At 39.0% G+C, this 23261-nt stretch overlaps 1 protein-coding gene across 3 annotated transcripts in view; it reads right to left on the minus strand.

The window, feature by feature from the left end:
- Nucleotides 1-3017: 3017 nt before the first annotated feature.
- SEMA3D (semaphorin 3D) overlaps nucleotides 3018-23261 on the minus strand; it is a 248212-nt gene continuing 227968 nt past the window's right edge. For all 3 annotated transcript variants that reach the window (XM_069978391.1, XM_069978382.1, XM_069978401.1), the window contains 7 exons: nucleotides 20807-21029; nucleotides 19401-19489; nucleotides 18206-18247; nucleotides 12850-13007; nucleotides 12616-12680; nucleotides 12023-12162; nucleotides 3018-3732 (listed from right to left, as the gene is read on the minus strand). In XM_069978391.1, coding sequence (XP_069834492.1) covers nucleotides 3307-3732; nucleotides 12023-12162; nucleotides 12616-12680; nucleotides 12850-13007; nucleotides 18206-18247; nucleotides 19401-19489; nucleotides 20807-21029 — 1143 coding nt within the window. In that variant the 3' untranslated portion in view covers nucleotides 3018-3306. The remainder of the gene's footprint in view (nucleotides 3733-12022; nucleotides 12163-12615; nucleotides 12681-12849; nucleotides 13008-18205; nucleotides 18248-19400; nucleotides 19490-20806; nucleotides 21030-23261) is intronic.

Genomic DNA, 23261 nt, shown 5'->3' on the forward strand with positions numbered 1-23261 from the left:
GGTTTCTCCACTGATCGCTAAGCTGAGTGGGTAAAAGCGCTGAGCTTAGCGCTGAGCCTATGTGGCAGGATTGGTGAAGGGATTTTCTTTAATGGCAGGATTTAAGGCGCCTTCAACATGGCTAGCTGACCACTACTGACCTACTTTGTCATGATAATGTCTTTATCAAAATTATAAAGCAAGTTAAAGTGAGATAAATATGTCACTATGAATTATACAGAAGTTTTACAGCTTTCCAATACACTTTCTACATGGGTTTCTTATGGCATTTCAAGATCTCTGCTTCAAAAGAAACGTTTTCCATTCTGTCGTATTTATCTGATCAGGTCAGGTGCACAGATTGTAAGATGTCTTTCACATATACTATTTTGGTTAGTAGTTTTAGGCAAAACCGGAAGTAGAACCAACACAGAGAAAAACTATAATGGAAAGATTTGTATCTTTTCTGTACAGTATATTGGACCCACTCCTCATTTTGGCTAAAAATGCGTATGTAAAATATATGTGAAAGCTGAGAGCAATATAAACAGGACGATTACTTAACAATTGAATCAATATTTCAATATTCATTGAGCAATTAGGCCATGTTCACACATTGTATAACACCAGACGATCTGTGACCCGGCCAGGTCACAGAACGGCCAGTGTTACTGAAGATCATCCCAGCTGGTACCGCCGTAAAGGCAGGATGATCTTTATTTCTGATGAATTGGGATGCGGGCGCATCCCAGCCGGATCATATGCTATGTGTATACACTCCTGCCAATATTCCATTCATGCACATATAACGTATGTTTTGTAAAAATCACGGCAAATTGCAACAACAGCCGTGATTTATACAAAACATACTTTGTGCGAGCATGGCCTCCGTAACTATAATTTCAGGTGCACACTGAGGACGGAATTAAACCGCCAGCACTGTTGACTGCATTTTGAGTGTAAACAGTCAAGGGCACTGCCAGATGAACTTCATCATTGGCACATGATCAGACTTGCCGGCGGCAGAATTTTAAAAGCGTATTCTGCCGCCAACAAAAATTAAAGTAAGGCTTTGTTCACACAACGGTTTTTCAGTTCCGTTTAAAATGACATCCATTATTTTGAGTCTAAACTAACGGACTTCATTCAGCAGCCTGGCCTCCCCTTAGTGCAATGACTGGTGTTTGTACATTATTTTAGTTTGAGTTACTAATTGGCCTTTGGATGTGGCTTAATTGAAAAGTACATTGAATTTAATAGTTAAAACGGAGAAAGAACGGTGACAAAAGAAAAACTGTGTGAACTACTAATAAAAGACATCCGCTGTGTGCAAAAGACGTCCGAAAATAATGTTAACGTTCATTATTCTTACACCTGCGGCAAAAACGTCCCTTATTCAATGCACTGTGTGCATTAGACATCCGCCTTCCCATTGACTTCAATGCATTACCATTGCAGTCAGTTACAATTCGGCACAAACAGACATTTTTTTAAATCGTCTGCCTTTTCAATATTTTTGATGTTGTGTTGATATGAATTAACGGCTTATGGAGCTTCCTGTACTAATTAATATTTAATTAATAAAACACATTTTCGATGAAACAAATTCAGTTTCGTTGTTCAATAATTTAATTCTAACGAATCCATCATTGTGCAATTAAATATACTGTCAAAAAATAAATATATATATAAATATACATTTATTTATATATATATTTATTTTAACAGTATATTTAATTGCAAAATGATGGATTCGTTAGAATTAAATTATTGACCAACGAAAGGGACTTTATTACAAAGAAAATGTGTTTTATTAATTTAATATATTAACTATTAGAGGCATCGGCATTCGGCATCATTGCCGGCTATTTTTGAAGTACTCCGTACGGACCGCCTGTCAATCCACGGCTGCGTTTCCAGCCGCAAACAATGGTCTTGTTCATTTTTTGCGGGTCCGTTTACGATCGGGCCGTAGATTCATACATAGTGTGCACTGTGCAGCCGTATATCCTATACTTTCCAGCGTACGCATGAACCACCAAAAATACCGCCGCACAATTACAGCCGCAAATACAGCCGCACACTTACATAGTCTGAACCTGGCCTTAATGGGTATGTGTTGGAAACCAGAGAGAGGGAATATAGCGCTCTGAGCCCCATGACAAGTGCCGCAGCGGTACTGCAACATCTACTCTTGCAAGTTCCACCTAGCACCCCTGGATTACCACATATGTTCACATACCAACAAAATGACATCTGTTTTATTGGCGGGTCGCCATTAAACGATAAATAACATCCATTATTTTATAACAACAACCATTATGCCTATATTAACATTATTAGTGTTATTATTTAGTGTTAAATGACGAATGGTTAAAAAAAAAAAAACTTTCATAATTTTTTGATGATATGTGAACATAGTCTAACGCTATGTTCCCACTCTGGGATCATAGCGGGAAAAGGCGGACATCTTTTAACATTGACAGCCACCTTTTCTCGACAATAGTTGACACATTCCCATAGTATAAACAATTGGCATGATTGTCACTAAAAAACTGCCTGGCCTTACAAATAATATCAGTAGTTGATCCAGGAAACCCTCTTGATGCTTCAATATAGACCCAAAATACCAACACAAGCAAACTCTGTATAGTTCAACAAGTATTTTATTTGATTGTGCGTATTTTCCTGACTTTAGAGAGCTCAATGGAGTATGAAAACCTTTCTACTACCTGTAATAAAATGAATGTTATTAAAGCAGAAGATCATTAGGTCCATGGAATTACCAAACACTAACGTTAAACCATTAGTGGAATGCTAGGGCAGTGTATTCACCTTTCTTTGCATTTTTTGCTTATTTTGTACACTTTTTGCACCACTACTTTTACCATACAATTGTGAAACAAAAGTCTCATAATCAGGCTGTCTAAAAAATACAATATTCAATAGTAGAATAAAAACTAAACAATAAAAAAGTAAACAGTTACTTAAAACATCCCAATATTAACTTACAACTTACAAAAAGGAAGAGAACGGAACACCTTAATAACATAGTTTAATAAATAAAAGCCTGAAAGTCCTTATTAACTTAACCCCAAAGATGAAGCTACATACAAACACTACACAAAGAAGTCTATATCCCCTTTAACCCAGTCTATTTTCTGAAAGCTGTAATACAAAATGTGAAGTGACTTCACTTTCCTAGGATATTCTTGGTACTACATTGTCTTGTATGCATCAGTACTTCCTAGTCGTAAAGGGAATATTACTACAAGAAATGTACACAACGGAATAATATAAGAATGTCCATGGAACTCTGAGTTCAGTCTATGCAGATAAAATTCTAGCACGCTTCTCTCTCTGTTCATGGTGTCTCCTGTTCCTGCTCTTTTTGATCTCTTGAACATGTTTCCACTTAGCGCCACCTTTGTTGCGTTGCCGCTTCTTCTCCTTGTGCCACATCTGCTCACAGTACTCATCCATGCTGAAACTAGGGCTGCTTAGAAGTTGCAAATAGTCCTTGTACCTCAGTCTTGACTCTGTTATTAACTCTCGGCCTCTAGCCTCATCCTCCTCCATTTTCTGTGTTTGTTCCATCTGCTCATTTTCTATCACTTTTACATTGAGCTTAACCAAGGTATGAATGAATGTATGTTCTTGTGCTTTACAATAATACATTCCAGAATCTTTCTTTTGTAAGCTGCGAATTAAAAGCCCATATTCAGTTTTAATAACCCTTTCGTCAGATATTACCTGTTAAAAAAAAAATAATAATAATAAAGACATACTGTTTGTAAATGTTTCAGAAAGAACTGTACATTATGGCACTACGTTTTATATTATAAAGTGCAGCTGATGTTGTAAAGCAATGAATTATTTGTTGTTCTATAAAATATTTACATGTATGCCAATTGCATACCTAGATATTAGGATTGGTATTACAATGCAATCACAATGGACACAATAGGGGAGATAGAAAAAGATAGAAACAGCATATAATGGAGCATATAAAGTGACAATGCATATGTGTACACACATATGCATTGTCCTTTTATATGCTCAATTATATGCTGTTTCTATCTGATGAGTCTTTCAAAGTGCATGCTAGTAAAAATGTAGTCATTTAAAGCTGGTCTGTCTGTCTGTCAGTCTATCATAAGTGATAATTCTAATTGACATTACACAATTTTAGCCTATTACTACTGTAAGTCAATCTAATATGAATACCGAAGTAGTAATATATCAGAGAAGTCACAATGGCTGAATATACTTGGTTTCATTTAAGATTATTCTGTAATGACTAATACCTTAGCAGAGTATTTCTGCAGTTTTCACCCTAAATAACCTCCTGTTTGCTGCAAATCACATTCTCTTGCTTAATTCATAAACAAGAAACAGTTGAATAAAAAAGTCTTTCGCATCCAAAATAACATTCGACTCAGGGTGACGGTGGGATTATGAGGAAACAATCTAAATAAAATTGCTATGACAATATCAAAAAAATATTCATGGTAATGGACAATTATTAACATTCACTGAAATCTCGATTATCAAGTCTGATAAATCAATAAAGGGGTTGTCCAGAAAAAAACAACTGTAGCAGCAGCGCTGGTGTATTGTAGCCGCAGTTTCAATAGGAGCTGAGTCGGCAGTACCCTGGTGCCACCACTACACAGGGAACAGAGCAAACCGATTCTGGCTCCGTTCTCAGTGTAGCGTAACCACCGAACAGCTGATCCACAGAGGTGTCGGCACCGTGCTGATAAACTATTGGAAAACCACTTTAATGTACTTTTTTAAACAAATTATTTGCATTCACATGACCACCACCATATTACACTAGATGGAGAAGACGTTGATTGGCCTGTATGGTTTACATGGGTGTACATAGAGAAATTCAACTGGATGCAAATGGAAACTGAAACTGAATTCTGCACATATTTATAGGTAATCTTATTTGTTTATAACACTTTTTAAAAAAATACTTCGTTTACATGCTCTTTTTCTGTATACTACTCAGATGTGTTATTCCATGACAGCAACGTCCTTACTTGTGCATGCTGTTATATTTATGTGTCCCCTAGGCCCTGGTGCATGTTGGCATTATAGGGATACAGCATTTCTCACATCTTTGTTGATGGTAAAGCATGTAAAAATCGTACCATTTTGTAAACCATAAGGGCTTAGAAAGTATACGAAAACAAGAAAAGGAAATCCACAACACATTTGTTATTGGTCACTGCAAATGGAGTCCACTCCTTTGTTGGCTAAACATAGAGTTCCTATTACTATCTAAAGCACATGTGGGGCATTTTTTTAGAGAAGACAGCTGCTTTTGGGTTTGAGGAATCTTCAAAGCATACCTTTCATTATGAATCAGCAATAGGAGCAGACAGGACAATGACTGATTGCTTTCCAGAAGCAGAAAGCCAGAGATGGATGTGTTACTAATGTGCTACACGATGTCTTATATATTTCTATCCATCTTGGGGAGCTCAGCAGAATGTAAAATTAAAGTATTAATATGTTCTGATTGATATACGGTAGGTTGTGTAATGCATCTAGCCATCTCCCAATAACATATGAGGATCCTGAATTATTAAAGGGGTTTCAGCGCTACAAAAACATGACTACCTTATTCCAGAGACAGCACCACTCTTTGTCTCCAGTTTGTGTGGGGTGTTTGTAACTCAATTCAATTGAAATTAAAGAAAGTTAATTGCAAACCGCACCTGAACTAAAGACAAGAGCGGTTCTGTCTCTGGCATTCAACTTCTCTAGCTGTCAAGAGTCAAATGTAGAGTGTTCAGGTTTGGAGAATGTTATCAAACGTGAACAATTCGGCAAGTCCACTCAACACTATACAGGATCCATTATGAATACGAGAAACCTGTTGAGAACCATTATAATGAGTTTTACTAAAGCTTTGAGCCATGATCTACAGGGCTTAGCACTAGTTTTGACTAGGATAGGGAGGTCAGTTATGTCTTTTAGTGGAAATCCCCTCTCATGCTGCACTCAAAACTCCATACATTACTCCAAAGGCAAAATGAAAACAGAATGTTAGAAATTTTGCTAATTTATTAAAATTAAAAAAACTAAATATTACATTGTCAGGGTTCTGGTTGGGCCACTCAAGAACATTCACAGAACTATCCCTAAGCCACTCGGGTGTTTTCTTTGCTATTTGCTTAGGATCAATGTCCTTACATAAATATGAGGTCCAGATCACTCTGGATCAGGTTTTCACTAAGAATATCTTGGTGTTTCCTGTTCCTGTTCCATCCACTGAAAAACATCCCCACAGCATAATCCTGCCACCACTATGCTTCACTGATATTGGGCAGATGTTAAGCAGTGTCTGATTTTCTCTAGACAAGACTCCTAAAACTGAGGCCAAGAAATCTCAGTCTTGTCCATAATGCCCAGATTGTTGGCATACTTTTGTGATAGTTGACCTTCTGTAAGATTTCCCTATCTGCAATTTGGATCTTAAAAACTTTTTAATTAGCTAATTAGGCTGTTTGGTGCAAAGGGGGCCCATCCACCCCACCGCTGATAAACACTGAGGCAGCCTCTTTGTTACAAGTTTTGGGTTTTCCTTTTGCATTTATATGGATATGTACATACTGTAGCTTCTCCAAGGCTTTTAATACTCATACTTAAAGTGGAAGGGCTTATGTCCCATTTATTCCCCATGTAAAAGAAGGAAGGGGTAGTGGATTTGGCAGTGACGCCATTGCTAACCAAAGGTTCACATGTAGGAATGACACCTGATATAATTATTTCCAAATCCCTTATGAAAGTTACTCTTACTTTACCCTCCAGCAAACCGTATGTCCATACTGAAACACAAAACCTCTAATAATTAATGCAACTCTGTGTATTTTGTTTTTAGCTTAATACAATTACACTTGTTTATTTTCATTTATAGTCTTCAGAAAAATAAGACTTAGCAGATGGCTTAGCTGTAAGGACTGTGGGAAATGTTATGTGCTCACAAATATAAATATTATGAACTGCAGTAACATGTATTATAAGCACTTTACTGACAATATGTGTAAACTGTGTGGAGTTTATATGCGATGCCTCCCTCCTGGAGGACCAGTAAGCATATTAATATTTAATATTTATAATGTTGGATCAACCTTGAAGAGCCTATGTATATGTGGCAATTGCGTAACAGCACTTTAAATAGCTATTATTGTAAAACAAGAGCAAGATTGATACAATTTTAGGACAAGAAAGCCATAAAAAATGCATCTTCCAATAACTTTGCAGCTTCAGCCACATTTATTCAAGTAAGCTTAACATTTTGTTGCGAGTGAGATAGTCAATAACCTAAAACGTTGGTGTCCTTTTAGATGGCAGACCTATGCACAATACTACTCTCAATGATTATGCAGTCAGGGCCACCCAAATGATAAATGGTTCACTTACAGTACATAGCTCATCACTTACATTACTGTCTGCTCCTGTGTACACAATGATTTTTAAGGCCTCACAAGCCTGACGATCAGCCAATGAATAAGCTAAGGCACATTTATCAGCTGATTTCTGGGTGTTTTAAAGCGGTTGATCAGCAGAAATCTTTATCTTTCAAATCAACTGGTGTCAGAAAGTTATAAAGATTTGTAATTTACTTCTATAAAAAAAAAAATCTCAAGTCTTCCCATACTTATTAGCTGCTGTATGTCATGTAGGAAATGTTGTTTTATTTTCAATCTCACACAGTGCTCTCTGCTGACATCTACCCCATGGGCAGTTAACCCCATAGGCGCCGTGTCTATGGGGCATCTGGAGGGATATTAGCTCCCTCCAACCCCCCTTCCCCTCCCCCTCGGGCCCCCCCCCCCCTCTGGGCTGCTATGGTGTATACTGATCAGGCCCCTTCAGGGGGAGGCAGGGGTCTGATCCTGTGAATGAGCTGTCAGTGTACTGATAGCTCGTTCATTCTATAATACATTACAGCACAGGTCATGTGCTGTAATGTATTATAGATGTACCTGTAAAAGTAACAGTTAAAAACACACACACAAATACTTATTTAAATAAATAAATAATACACATTCCCCTTCCCCCTTTATAATTGATCTCCTATAAATATGATACACATATTTGGTATCGCTGCGTCTGTAATGACCCCGTCTATTTACATTAATTATCCCACCCGATTAACACCGTAAAAAAAGAAAAGAAAAAACTAACCAAAATTACATTCTTTTGTTAAACCCGCCCCAGAAAAAAGCTATCAAAACGTTACATGTACTCAAAAGGTGTACAGCTAAAAACGTCAGCTAATGCCGCAAAAAAAGGTCCTCAAATAACTCCATTGGCAAAAGAATAAAAATATTACTACTCTTACAATATGCAAGACAGTTTTTATAGTATGCCATAAACTATAACAAATGCTATGTAAAATGGATATAACTGTAATTGTACCTACCTGATGAATAAAGATAACATGTCAAATGTGACGTATAGTAAATGGTGTGCAAAAAAAAGATGAAAAACAGCTGCTAAATTGTGTTTTTTATTAGTAACACCTCATAAAAAATTTAACAAAAAATGATCAGGGTGTTACATGTTCCAAACAATAAACGTATGTTTGTCAGCTCACCGACCAGAAACTCTCTGGTGCCCCGGATTCACATCTGGCAAATGCATGATACTGCAGTTAAGGAGAAAGAGTCGGTAATCCAGCACTTGATCTTGGGGTGATCAAGAGCGCGCATGCGCTTGAAACGCGTCCTGTGAGGTCACTGCACTTAGATGTTGTTTGTAAATTTGGCATTGGAAAAATAAACAAATCTCTCTGCTTCAAGTGCTGGATTACCGACTCTTTCTCCTGTCACATGTTCCCCAGAATATTACCGATGGAAACGTCAACTTGTCTTACACAAATATTTAGGGACCGCAAGGCCTCTGTAACATGGTATAATGGCTAAAAAAAACTGAAATAAAAAAAGGCCCCAAAGATCCCCATGTCTCTGTCATGTCTAAGGCCTGTTGTTGAGTCAGGTGACACACTGCGCCACATATGGGGGATTTCTAGAAACATTGGAATAAGCAGAATAAATAGTGAGTGGTATTTCTCAGTTAGTATTTGCTGTGTTAGAGGAAAAAAATTGATTAAAATTGAATATCTGCCAAAAAAATGAAAATTAAAAATTTCCCCTCTAACTTGCGAATATTTCTGCGAAACACCTAAGGATTAATAAAATTATGAAACGCTACTTTTAATACTTTGAGCGGTGCCGTTTTTACAGTGGAGGGATTTATGGGGATAACTAACATTCAGGCTCCATAAATCCTCTTCAAAATTGAATTGGTCCATAATAAAATCAGAATTTGACATTTTCCTGAAAATTTGAAAAAACGCTACAAAATTTCAAAGCCCTCTAACATCCTAAAAAGTAAAAGGACGTTCACCAAATGACGTCACCATAAAGTAGACATGTTGTAGATGCTGCAGTAATAATAAGTTTATGTAACATGACTATCTTTCTTAGGAAAAGAGAATTTTGAATATACAGAAACCTACATTTTTCAAATATTTGAGCAAATGTTGTGTTGTTTACAAAAAGCTACTTATTACTACTTAAAGAGAGACAGGTCAGATTTGAAAAATAGGCCCTAGGCATTAAGGCCAAAACAGGCTGCGGAGGCAAGGGGTTAAATTAGGCAATAATCATCCTGTTTAGACAATAGTCACCCCATGTAAAAGTCCCTTAATTTAGATTTGGACACAGTCTTCTGATAGGAATGGTAGTCTGAAGATAAGATATATTTACCAATGTCGCACTGATCAGCTCATATAATAGAGGGAAGCGGACACTGATTGTCACTGTAGGGAAAACTAAGTATTATCCGAAGGTATTAAAATCCTGTCATATATGACAAGCTTAATCCTCCAGACTGGAAGTATATTCTCAGTAGCGTGCTGAGGAAGTTATATATTATATCCAAATGCACAGAACAGAAGCTGGTAATCTAATAATGGCTATAGGTGTAACAAGTAATCAAATGACCCCCTATAGGAAAAATGAAATACAACCCTCTTGGTTATTCCACCAAAAGCAACTAAACACTTAAAAATAAGGGCGGTATTACACGGGCCCGATAATACCTGTGCCGGCGCTCGTTTACTGAGCCCTTTTACACAGGCCGATAATCATTTAACAAGGGCTGCAGGCAGGGGTGTAGCTAGGATTCATGGGGCCCCATAGCAAAAAACTGTATGGGGCCCCCCTCCCATATATATATATATATATATATATATATATATATATATATATTTGGTGATGTGGCAAAAATAAAATTCTCTTGTGGCCAGAGGCAGAATCCTGCATGCAGCCACAACAGTGACTGTCAGAGGACAAAGCCAATGTCTGACTGTTCTGTCCATCCACTGTATTTAACTATAACAGCGTATTAGGAACCTCATGGTTATATACATAGGTGCAGGAGCAGACTACCTTTTGCTTAACCCTTTATTTACTGCAGTGTGTAAGTGACCCAGTGTTCTCTTACATGCTGTAACACAAACAAAGGGTTAATGCAGAAGACAATTAGCTATCTCCTGCTACTCCAGCACTGATAACCCCTGACTTCTGCAGGAGCTCAGAGGTCAGAGGTTATCAGAGAGCTAATTGTCTTGAGCTTATATTAACCCTTTTTTGTGTTGCAGCATGTAAGAGAACACTGGGTCACTTACACACTGCAGTACATAAGGGGTTAAGCAAAAGGACACATGAGGCTCTTATCTTCCCTGGGCCCCCTCCCTCCACGGGCCCCATAGCAACCGCCTTCCCTGCCTCTATGGTAGCTACGCCACTGGCTGCAGGGACATCATTACCGATGTCCTTGCAGCCTTTTTTTAAACTGTATACATAATTATCCAGGTTCCTCTGTGCTTTTCCCCGGGTCCTGCGCGCTCCAGCTTCACAGCGGCTTGTCTTAGCTGACAGGCCGCTCAGCCAATCACTGGCCGCGGCGGTCCCTGCCTGTGATTGGCCGAGCGGCCTGTCAGCTGAGACAAGCTGATGTGAAGCTGGAGCGCGGGACCTGGTGAGAAGCTCAGAGGAAGAGGAGCCGTGCAACCTGGATAGGTATGTATTCCTCTTTGCATATCATCAGCGTCGGCCGCGCACCGCTATTACATGTATCGGTGCCCGGTCGGCGACTGACGATTATAGGTCAGAACCTATATCAACGATCAGCCGATGAGATCCTAGTCTTTATTACACGGAATGATAATCGGCCAGATAGGGCCGATTCGGCCTATTATCGTTCTGTGTAATAGTACCCTAAATCTCAAGGTGTATGTTATCTTCCTGAAACTCCTCTTCACCTCCTCTTACCTTCATTACTTTAAGAGAAAGGAAAAAGTTCCTCAGCCTATGGCATTAATGCACTGTATACATGATTGTGTGACATGCAGTTGTGAGAGACAAAATCTGCTCAGTAACAGCTGTTTGATCATTTTCGGACATGTATAAAATGGCTACTGCTAACAGATATTGAGTAAATCCTATGGGACCAAAGTACAGTAGTTTGACCACAATTACTGTAAGTTAGGAAAAGACTCCATCAGCTTTTAAAGTATTCATATTTACTGTTAAGCAATAATTTTATAATAATTTTACTTTATTACCAGTCATTCAGCCTAAACCAATAAACTTCACTGTTAGGAATTAGATGTATATTATTCTTTTACTGCTCCTCATATGTTTAATATCAAATCCTGAAATAATAATGTATTGTCCTTTATCTAATCAAATCCTGTCATGAAGTAGGATTTATTCTGTTAAACTGACCTTAAAAACTTGGCAACGAAAAATCATTTATCAGAGAATGTTTTCCTTGATGTCATAAAAAATAAAATGGAAAATCATACAGGATTGGGAGTGCTTTCCTCTGATAGAGATAAATCCTTTCAAATAAAACATAAAACACATTTACCAAGGGAAGGACGCACAATTTTCACCAGCATGAAGTCTAATAATATTTCTATTGTAGATGTACAACCAGGATGACTTACCTCTTCCTGATGTTCCTCCCCTGTGTGCTGAAGAAACCATCTAATAGATGCTTGCTGTGACTTAGGAACACATTCAAGGAACGTAGAATTCATCTCAACCCCAAATATGACTTTTTCCTCAGGAGCTTCATTTGCAGTCTCTGGGAAAAAAATATTACTTTATAATGAAGGACAAGATCAAAGATGAAAGCTTAGGAGGGGAAAAAACAGCAATATGGGTTCTCCTGTTCCTCATGGAAAATTTGGTTATGTTTATTGCCCTTCAGCACCCCAGTAGTAGAAAGGAAGTATGGCAGACCACAATGGACAAATAGTGTACTATGGCTCAGCCACCTCCTCCCCAGCTCTTTTGAAAAAAAAAGTCAGACCCCGGACTTCTCCTTTAAAGAAATAATTATTCAGCTGAGCTTCCATTTGTCTACTGAACACAATTTACAATGATTGTAGAATGAAGGAAGATGAATGAACGTCTCCAACCACTTGCTTAATGTATCTTCATCTATAATGTATAAGTAGATGACCTACTAGTATAAGACTGGTCTAGTTTTCAAATATATCTGTTCAGGTCACCATACTTGGCCTACTGTACTTACTCTCATCCACATCCCAGCACTGTGTAAGAGGATCCCCATTTTTCACATCTTGTCTTCTTGCACGCCTTGGGAGGGGAAAGGATTTGCAGTTAGTTTTATCTGATAGATCAGATAAATATCAGATCAGATTGTAAATATTTTCAGATACATCATAATATATAGATTGGCTGGGCTGCCAAATGAAATCTTTCTGGTAACTGGAAGACTGGACCAGGAAAATTCTTTTTGATTTACCTTTTTAATGTAGGTATGTATCTTGAGCAAGCATTTCCATCCCAAGCACAGTATGGGTCTCTAGCAAGGCAGCAGTCTGTACAAGCTTTTCCATATGTATCACATCTATGCGGTGACAACTGAACTAGGCCATCATGGGATGTAATAAAAAGCTGATGCTGCAATTAAAAAAAATAAAAAATCTGGTCAAAAGATTCTACTGAATATGTATTTTACCAGAGGTCTGAAAACTTATATGTCCTTTGAGTAACTAGATATTGAAGACAAAGAGGATTTAAAGGGGAAGTCTGGCCAGGAAAGGGGGGGGGGGGGTTAAGTAATGATTATCACTTTGAAATTTTTTAAATCGCTGTACTTCTCCTTTAACAAAATTGAGAAGCATAAAATATCCCAGCAGAAGATGTCTGGGATAGGGATACCCATCAAATGAGCCAGACGCAGGTGTACACATCGGGTAGAACAATGCATAGGAGTGAGCACATTGTCAACCTGTGCTTAAAACCTTACTGCCAAGAGGGGCTGCGTATCTTGGCAGTAAGGTTTTGAGCACAGGTTGACTATGTAATGATAAATATGTTTTTGTGTCTGTGCTAGTATTAATTCTCATTATATTTAAGGTAATTCGAGTTAAAAATGCTCCTAAACATTTGTTTTCTTTGGTATAAATGTTGCCATCTGGAAGCATTAGTGTTACCTGGGAAACAGGTCTTGCTTCTATGAGAGGGCACCACGTTACGGGATCATGTGATCGGGACTATCATACCGTCTAGAAGCATCAGCGCTACCTAGGAGACAACTTCTGTGTCTGTGTAAGGGTATCATGTGACTAGATCATGTGATGTGGATTAGCATGTTACCCAAGAAGCCCAGTGATGTTGATCTCCATGTCGAATGTACTCTCGTGATAACTGGTCATGTGGCCGGTGCAGTCAAGTGGCCGGGGAATTCAGGAACATTGTTCATAAATTGCAAGAATGTCTTTGGGACTAATCGGAGGTTGCAAATGTTCTTATTTTCTAAGCTAGTGGTTTGTAAAATGTTAGGATATAAGAAATATTTATTTATTTGTATTGATTCTGTGTATGGTGCTATGTCATACTGACGGTCATGGGTATTATATTAAAGAAGGTCAGGTTCAATGGCTACTGTATGCCTAAGGAAGGCTCTGACTTAATACAGAGCCAAAATGTGTTGTCCAAATAAAATAGATTTTTTCTTGGTCCAAATTTGCATAGTGTGTTAGTGATTGGCAACAATACACTCCTATGCATGATTCTACCTGATGTTTTGATTTGAAGGGTATCCCTGTCCCAGACGGCTTCTGCTGGTATCTTCTATGCTTCTCCATTGCCTCATTCCTTGGTTTGACTGTAAATAACCTGAAGCTGGTTTCGGTGTAATTGGAGCTGTGATAGAGTTGTGCCTATCTTTAGAAAAACTTTTTCAGGTGAGCATACACCTTATCTATACTCCCCCCGGTTTGATTTATTACTACACTAGAAGGCATCCCTTCTCTCCTTTTCTCTTTCCTTTAATAAAATAAAACATTAGAAAAAAATACCTGTCAGAAAAACTTTTGATCTGTCAGGGTCTGAGTGTTCAGATGCCGTACATTTCTCTCCCCACTCTGTCCATACAACCTGAACACCTCCATTGACTTACATCATTTGGCTGTCCAGGTCACAACACATAACTGGAAGAGAATGTACTGCACGCAGACTCTCGGTTCATTCTACTTATTGGTTGGGGTCTGGGCCATCAGACCCCGACTAATAGAACTTTTGAAATGTCTCTGTGACATAGGTATGACAGCTATGCTTTAACCTTTGGATGCCATACTGTTTAAAATCGTTTTACTAACATTTGTGTCTATGAAAGCTGAGAAATAAGTTTTATATTGCCTCTGTTCCATGTGTCACAGTGGTTGACACCAGGCTTTCCTTAAAGGGGTTGGCCACTTTATAGTAAAATTAGAGATGACGAACCGGGTTCGGGTTCGAGTCGATCCGAACCCAAACATTCGGTATTTGATTAGCTGTGGCTGCTGAACCTGGATAAAGCTCTAAGGTTGTCTGGAAAACATGATTACAGCCAATGACTATATCCATGTTTTCCACATAGCCATCTCTTCAAAGAAGGCTACAACCTACAATAACTCTGCATCACACTTGAATGGCTGCACTTTTCCTTCTGTTTCCCTCCCAGTACCTTATAGATTGTAAGCCCTCCCGGGCAGGGTCCTCTTCCCCATGTATCAGTCTGCCATCTGCCTTCATGTAATGTGTTTTGATCTTGTAATGTTCTTGTTTGTTACCCTTGTCGCCTGTATAGCGCTCTGGAATTGAGTGTGCTTTATAAATAAATAATAATAATAATATTAGTAACTGTACTCACTAAATATACTGACAGCAGCTCCCTATGTACCTCATAGAGCTAAAATCAGACTCCCCTCCTCCAGGCTGGGCTGCCCAGCTCTGTAGTGTTTTGGTCCATAAGATTGCTTACATGGAGAAGCATGTGACCAGGCCCCGCCCCCCAGTGTCCACACTGAGCCTGTATATTCCTATGGAGGACACAGGGGGCAGGGCATGGTCACATGCTCCTCCATGTCAGCCATTTTATGGACAGAAACAAAACAGAGCATGGCAGCCCAGCCTGGTGAAGGGGAGTCTGATTTTAGCTCTATGGGGTACACAGGAAGCTGCAGTCAGTATATACATTGAGCACACTTACTAATACTTTGTACTGACCTATTTTACTATGAAGTGGCCAACCCCTTTAAGTTGGTTTTGCGTCTATTAACACTTATACCTTATGCACAGGTTGGGGGACAGTATGATCACAGGGGTCTGATAGCTGGAACTCATAATAGGTTAAAAAATTGTATTCCTGACACTTCCATTAGAATGTAGAGGCAGTTAAGAATGCTGCTGCTTTAATTGTTTATGGGGCTTCAGAAGGTAGCTGGGCACTGTATTAGTCTATTACCTAGAAACCCTGTTGTAAAGGAGCCCCCACCACACACACACACACACACACACACACACACACTATTTCCCGCTCAAGCAAGTAGCGAAAGATGAGGACGCAAGCACTGATCTGACAGTGCTGTGAACAAGGCCTAAGGCAGGCCGAACCGCAACTTAGCACTTCAGTGTTAAAGTGACACTGTCACCTGCTGTTTGCCTTCTGAAATCTTTACACAGGTGTAAAGGGTAAATTTAGCAGTTTTCATACCTTATTTTATATCATACGTCATGGTGCTTGTTCAAGTAAAAAGTCATCTTTTATCAACTGCAGATTGTGTTAAGTGGGCGGGGCCTCGCCGCATTAGCGACACTTAGCCCTGCCTACAACATCACAGTTGGCCCCTTCCCCTCGCCAGCCATTGGAACAGGCTGGCCGAAAGGTCTAGACCCCACCCCCTTTACGTCGGCCAACCAATGGGTGTAAAGGGAGCAGATGGTGATTTTGTGGGCGGGGCTAAGTGGAGCTAATGCCGCGAGGCGTGCCCTCTTAATACAATCTGCAGTGGATAAAAGAACAATTTTTACTTGAACAAACACCATGACGTATGATATGAAATAATGTATGAAAAACGCTAAATTTACCCTTTACACCTGTGTAGAGATGTCAGAATGCACAAAGGGGGTGACAGTGTCACTTTAAGGTGATGCGACTTTTCTGTACTGAATGTTTTATGGACTGACTTCAATAAAGATGATGAATTTTACCGTTGGCTTGCTAGATAATACTTCTCTTTGCATCTATTTCAACACCTTATGGTCTATGGGCAAAAATCCACTGCACCTCCAGTATCAACTTAATGGATACTATGGACATGTGAGTTTTTGTCTATATGTTTAGAATTGAAACAGATCTCCTATCTTCTACTGATCTGACAAGTCGGTGCTCGCTTCCTCTTCAACATCATCCCGTGTAATAGGGCTTTTAGAAAGTTTAGAGACAACTACTTTGGAGAATAACAGCTATCTCTTATCCACAGAATGAATGTTCACATGGGTCCAAATGTTGGACCTCAAGAGTGTCCCAATGAAATATAGTGGAGGTCACACATGGGAGCTGTCACAAACAGCCAAATAGATAACACTGCTGTCGCCAGCAACTCTCGTAGACAATTATTACAGGATGTTTTTTTTGTGTGTTTTTAAGAAACATTCTGGGAAAGTTTTTCTCGGGAAAAACTTGTTCCTGCATGAGCGACTACCGAGTGAAATGATCAAATATGTATAATATTCAGATGATGACAGCTTGGCACAGCTCAGTGAAAACAATCATTCACTGTTAAATTTCAACCGCTGAATGATCACTTTGGTTGAAACTGGCTGTTTTAATAAACTTTAATCTATAGTGAATAGATTGTTTAAAATGCTTTAAAAAAAAAAAACTCAAGGATTAATGATGGATTTATCTAAATTTAATAAAAAGCGCTAATGGGCAATATGACTATAAACTCCGAACCTACATATGGAACAAACCCTAAAAAAGATAATGCCTAACATATAGACAGTATGAATAGGGGAATCCACTGCACCTGACAATGGCTTCATTCAGGGGCCAAGTATTGTATTCATGACTGGCACAAAAAAAAAAAAAAAAAAGAGCAGTAGTAGACAGACCTTTTAGGCTATTTGTTAAATGTATACTGTTTCTGTGTTTCTATTTAGGTAGAAATGTTCTTTTTATAAATTACATTAAATTTTATTATCCAATCTTAATATTCTAAATATATTGATTTATTTGCTAACCATGTTCCTGTGCTGTAAATCTTTTTTCTAATAAACGTAGTTTTAGCCAGTACATGCAACTGTATTTGAAGAATAGAGACGCCAATTTAACTAAGCACCCTTAATATAAATGAACAGAAGCAGTCACAAGGTTTAATACTGCCACCTGCTGACAACACAGTAGAATTGCTTATCAGTGCACACAAATAAATTGGCATGAAACACTGAGTCACACTTCTTTTTTGCAGTTGCCAGCTTGTGTCATTAATGTTATGAATTTCGAGATCTAGGAGGCATTGACTGAAAAGTTGCCAAAGTTCAGTGTATGTGAAGTTCATCCTTTCTTGTAACTGTCTGTAAATGGATTGCATAGCTGTTATATTGCTAAAAAAAAAAATTGTATTGCTGTTATATTGCTGATAATGGTTCATCGTCTAGCTCCATTAAAAGCTACATTGTGATTATTGTTGCCCCTCCCCCCCTCCAAAAAAAAAAAAAAAAAAAAAAAAAAAAGAAGAAGCATGCTGGTAACACTTTGTATGCATTCCCAGTACACATTTTGCATAGATAGGAGGCAAGTCTTCGGGTCACATACAATTCTATCTTACCTGCTTGATGGATAGTTCTATGTTGGTAATCGGTGTTGGGTTCTAAAAAGGAATGATACATTAAATCAGAAATGTCACAATAAAGTTACATTTACCAGCTCATTCTGTTACTTCACATATTACATTTAATTAATGTTGCATCTTTGAATAAACATTCTATTTATTTAGTTAATGAATGTAAACTTTATCAGCTATGCAACATCTGTTATTTACCTTACTAAATATGTTTTTTATAGAAAAGTCTAGAAACCTGGAAGCTGTCATCAAGCAAGATAGCTGATCAAAAACATATTTATTCTGATTATGGCTTGTGAATCGTAATACACCAAAGTACTGCCTATAAACACATTAACATATAAAAAGAATTGTATCATCAAGATTGTCCTTATATCCTATTATATAACAGCATAGAGAAGAAATGCATTTCCTTTGTAGTGGGCAATATTGCCAGAATGACAAGGATCCTTCAATCAGGCTAACTTCAACATGAAAACATGGGGTTGTGGTCAGACAATCTCTTTAATAGGCCAATTCCCAATATCCTCACTGGGTATTACACTGGTAAAAGGCATACTATATATATGTTATCAAAATGTTCTGTTTATCTGTCAACAGTAGATTGCTGCCAGTTTTCACATAACATAAAAAGAGTTGGTTGATGCAACTGTATACCCTTAAAGAGGTTAATATGATTATTGTTTTTATGATTTTGACTTTGTTAGCTGATGACCATAAAATGACCATAAAACCTTGTGATTTTCCACAAACTTTCCCTTTATGCATGTAAAAGGCCTGGAAATGTGAGCCCACATAACAATTGTAGCCTAAATAACATTTAGCATCAAATCAAAGAGTTTTAAATAGTTTAATATTTTATTTACACTGAAAATAAACAATTAACATTTCTTACAGCCATTAGTGGAATTCTGAATCCACTTCTATTGTGTTCTGCTTCCTTCATAAACAGAATATTAGCCCTTGTCACTCTCAGCTTTACCAGCTCTGCTTCTACCATAACAAAGCTGCTTTGTCACAGTAGTCTGTTATTTGCACAGACTTTTACCTGCCCACAGAATGGATTTCAAAGCCTTGTTTATTTCTGTAGGGAACAGCCTTGTAATCCCCAGATTTACCAAATAAGCATGTCTTATTGACAGACAGTTCTAGTCTGAAGTGGGTAATTTGTTTTCAGTACCTTAAATATCTGCAGTTCTTCTAGCAGAACCTCTTCCATATTCCAGATGCCTTTTGCAACACTGATGACCTTGAGAACTGTCCCAACATCTAAAAACAAAAAACATAATGGTGCGTTTACACGAAACGATAATTGCCCCGATCGTACGATTAACGATTTCGGAGTAACGATTTTTTTTCTCATAACGATCAGCGTTTAGACGGTACGATATATATATCGTACGGAAAAATCATTTGCGATCGTTTTGCGATCGCACGCCCGCAGCCCGGCCCACCCGCAGCCCGCCCCCCCCATCCGCAGACCGGCCCCCCGCTCGCAGCCCGGCCCTCCGCTCGCAGCCCGGTCCCCTGCTCATCCGCAGCCCGGCCCCACGGTCAACCGCAGCCCCCTGCGCCGCCCCGATCGCCACCCCCGCCTCTTCAGCCAATCAGTGCTGTCGTGCATTGATTGGCTGAAGAGGGGAGCCGGGAATTTCAAACGGCTCCTCTTCAGCTAACCAGTGCTAAAGAGGAGCACTGATTGGCTCAAGAGGATTTGTTTGAAATTCCCGGCACCCCTCTTTAGCCAATCAATGCACTGAAGAGGGGAGCCGGGGATTTCGAAGACCTGCTACGCGGAGCAGAAAATGCATGCTCGCGGCCGGGGCGATCAGAGCGGCAGCGGGGTTGGTGATCGGGGTGGAGGGGGTGGCGATCGAGTCGGCGCAGGGGGCTGCGAATTAGCGGTTGGCCGGGCTGCGAGCGGGCGGCCAGGCAGCGGGAGGGGCTGCGGGCGGCCGGACTTTTGCGCAACGACTGTTTACACGGAACGAACAGCGAATTTTTTACGAACGACGATTTAAGAACACGTTAAAATATCAAAATGAATGATTTCTCGCTCGTCATTCGATCGTTCGCTGCGTTTACACGTACGATTATCATTCGAATTTGATCGTTATCGTGCAAATTTGCACAATAATCGTTTCGTGTAAACGCAGCATAAGCTTTGCTGATCAACATCACAAAGTATCTATCATCATTAAAAAATCAAACAAAAAGCAAAAGAACGTAATTGATATACCACCAGCTGTACAACAGTGGTCACCAGCCTGTGGCTCTCTAAGTGTTGCAAAACTACAACTCCCATCATGTCATGTACATAATAAGAACTGTAGTTTTTCAAGAGCTGGGGAGCCACAGGTTTAGGAACACTGTTGTAGACCATATTAGCCAAGCAAAGATTCAGCAACAGTTGGAGTGTATTTAAAGGAATAATGTGCCCTCTAGTATAAATGGTGAAGCTAAATTAAATTCCATTAGATATATAAGAGCTTTATAACTGCATATTGTAGGTATTACATTACTCCATATATAATACTGAACTAAATAGTAATTTATGAGTATAAATAGAAACTATAAGCACTGTACCTGTCCCAAGAAACATGACATCATATTGGCCATCTTCTGCTATCACATGGTCAACAGCAATCTGAGTTAACTTGTAGTCCACATTGAGTCTGGTGAACACAGGCTTCCCATGAAGAGGATACACTGACTTGTACATAAGAGGATGGCTCTTTACAAAGCTTATAACATCGTCTGGAAAGTCTTTAGTAGATTTCAGCTGTGGGTCGTATGTATTGCTTGGACACTGAAAAAGATATATAAGGTCTAAATTAGTTTGATATCTAGCAGAAAATCAACAGATACAGACAACATATTTGACTACTATAGTATTTTGTATAGCAATGCGGCCTTTTGTTAAATAAAAGCTTGTATAGAGTAAAAATGCACTTGACAATACCATATCCCCATCTAGTGGTCATAGAACATATTGCTGATTTTGGATCTAGTGATAAACTATCATTTACTGTAGCTCAGTTTCTATGTACAATGTTAAAGTATTGCACAGGTTATTATTTCCTATTTTTTAAATGATTTAACTTTCAAAAAACTGTAACAGATGTTAACCTTCACTCATATACATATATCTCATAGTAAGACACAATACACAGAGATTACAATACTACCTTTCATGTCAAAGACTTGGACATGCTATGTACTTTACATTGATTGTCAACTTTTACTTAAATGTTAGAGGCACTTTTAAACTCAATACTCTTTTCTAGTTGGTATCAGTCAGCACATACAAAGAGACTTGCACAACATCTGTACCTCAACTGAGGCTTTTATCAAGCTTTGGAAAGACATCAGTTGATGCCGAAATATTGCATGTTTATGTAAATATCAGGCCAATCTATGTATCTGCAGATATTTTATGTAGCATGCAGAGGTGTGGTACCTAATAAAGTTATGTATAAATTGTAACATGATAGTAATATGACTTTAAGGGTAGCTTCACATATATCATATCACAGTGGATTTTCTGCTGCGGATCAAGCAACAGATCAGCAGCAGATATGACCAAATTAATAAGCGCAGCATTACATCTGCACTGTCAAACCTGCTGTGGATCCGTCATCAAGATGGTGCCCGGTCTTACTGCACCGCTACAGAGGAGTAGGTAAAGTATAAGATACAGACTGCAAAAGCAGTCTGTATCTTTATGAAGTCTATTTATGAAGATACAGACTGCCTTTGCAGTCTGTATCTTATACTTTACCTAATCCTTCGTAGCGGTGCAGTAAGGCCTGGAGCCATCTTGATGATGTCACTTGCGTTCCGACGGTGGAATGCACCACTGGAATGCATGCGACATCATCAAGATGGTGCCCGGCCTTGCTACTCCGCTACAAAGGATTAGGTAAAGTATAAGATACAGTTCGTTTAACATGCCGAACTGACCTTTTGAATTGTTTGCTCATCCTCTATTTACCCTGTAGTAGTTTTCTTGTTACTGCATTTTCTCACTTTGCTAAATTTGTAAATTCATAAATAGACTAACAAGGCCACATACATACACAGCGATCTCACGCACGATCACTGTGTATTGACAGAGTGGCGGGCAAAGGTTCATGGGAGCCCTTCCCGCTGCTCTGCATGCCAGGAGTTTCCTGTCACATGCTGACTCTTTTGAAAAGATCTGGCGCGTGACACTGAAGGAAATTTTTAAAAAGCAAAGACGCAGCCACAAAATTAATTATATTTACAAATATTGTTCCAAAATTAAATTCAATTAAATGGTGGAATAAAAAAATAATAATCAATAAAGGATAAAAGGAGGCACTCACCAGCAGTGTATTAAGACCATCCGCCTCCTTTTATCCTTTATTGATTGTTCATACAACATGTTTATTTCGGATTGAGCACCACCACATACTGGACCCAGCCTGAGATAGAGTTCCATCTAGTGGAAAGCCAGGCAGTGCCATCACTTTTTGTCTTTCTTGTTGTATTAAAAAAATAATAATCGGCCGTGATTGGTTCTCTTAAAGCCAACCACACTAAAACAGCTAAGCTATAGTAGGTGTTTAGCTGTTTTAGTGTGGTTCAGCAAGTTTACTCATCAATACTTACCTGTCCGCGTTCCTCCGGTGTTCCCCGCTGTTTTTGGCTTATCGCAGCCACCTACACTTCCTGACCAAGACAAGAGTGACAGCCCGCTCAGCCAATCTCTGACTTATAGCCTGTTCACACTACAGTATTGGCGCTGAAATTCCGCCCAGAACCCCCGCCCGTGGAAATGTCAATTCTTTAAGCGGAGAGGCACGGAGAGCGGAGGCGCACCAGGCCTCCCATTGAAATAGATAGCTGGGGAGAATAGATAGCTGCGTCTCGGAGTCCGAAAGGGGGGTGGTTCCAAGCAGAATTTCTGCTCCGATTCCGTAGTGGGAATGGGCCCTTAGACAGGGCAGCGCTATGGGCAGTAATTGTCACTGTCGAGGACTGTCACTCTCATTTACCACTAACTTGTATATGCAAG

The sequence above is a fragment of the Dendropsophus ebraccatus genome, chromosome 1 (genome assembly GCF_027789765.1).
Source record: "Dendropsophus ebraccatus isolate aDenEbr1 chromosome 1, aDenEbr1.pat, whole genome shotgun sequence".
NCBI classification, from domain to species: domain Eukaryota; kingdom Metazoa; phylum Chordata; class Amphibia; order Anura; family Hylidae; genus Dendropsophus; species Dendropsophus ebraccatus.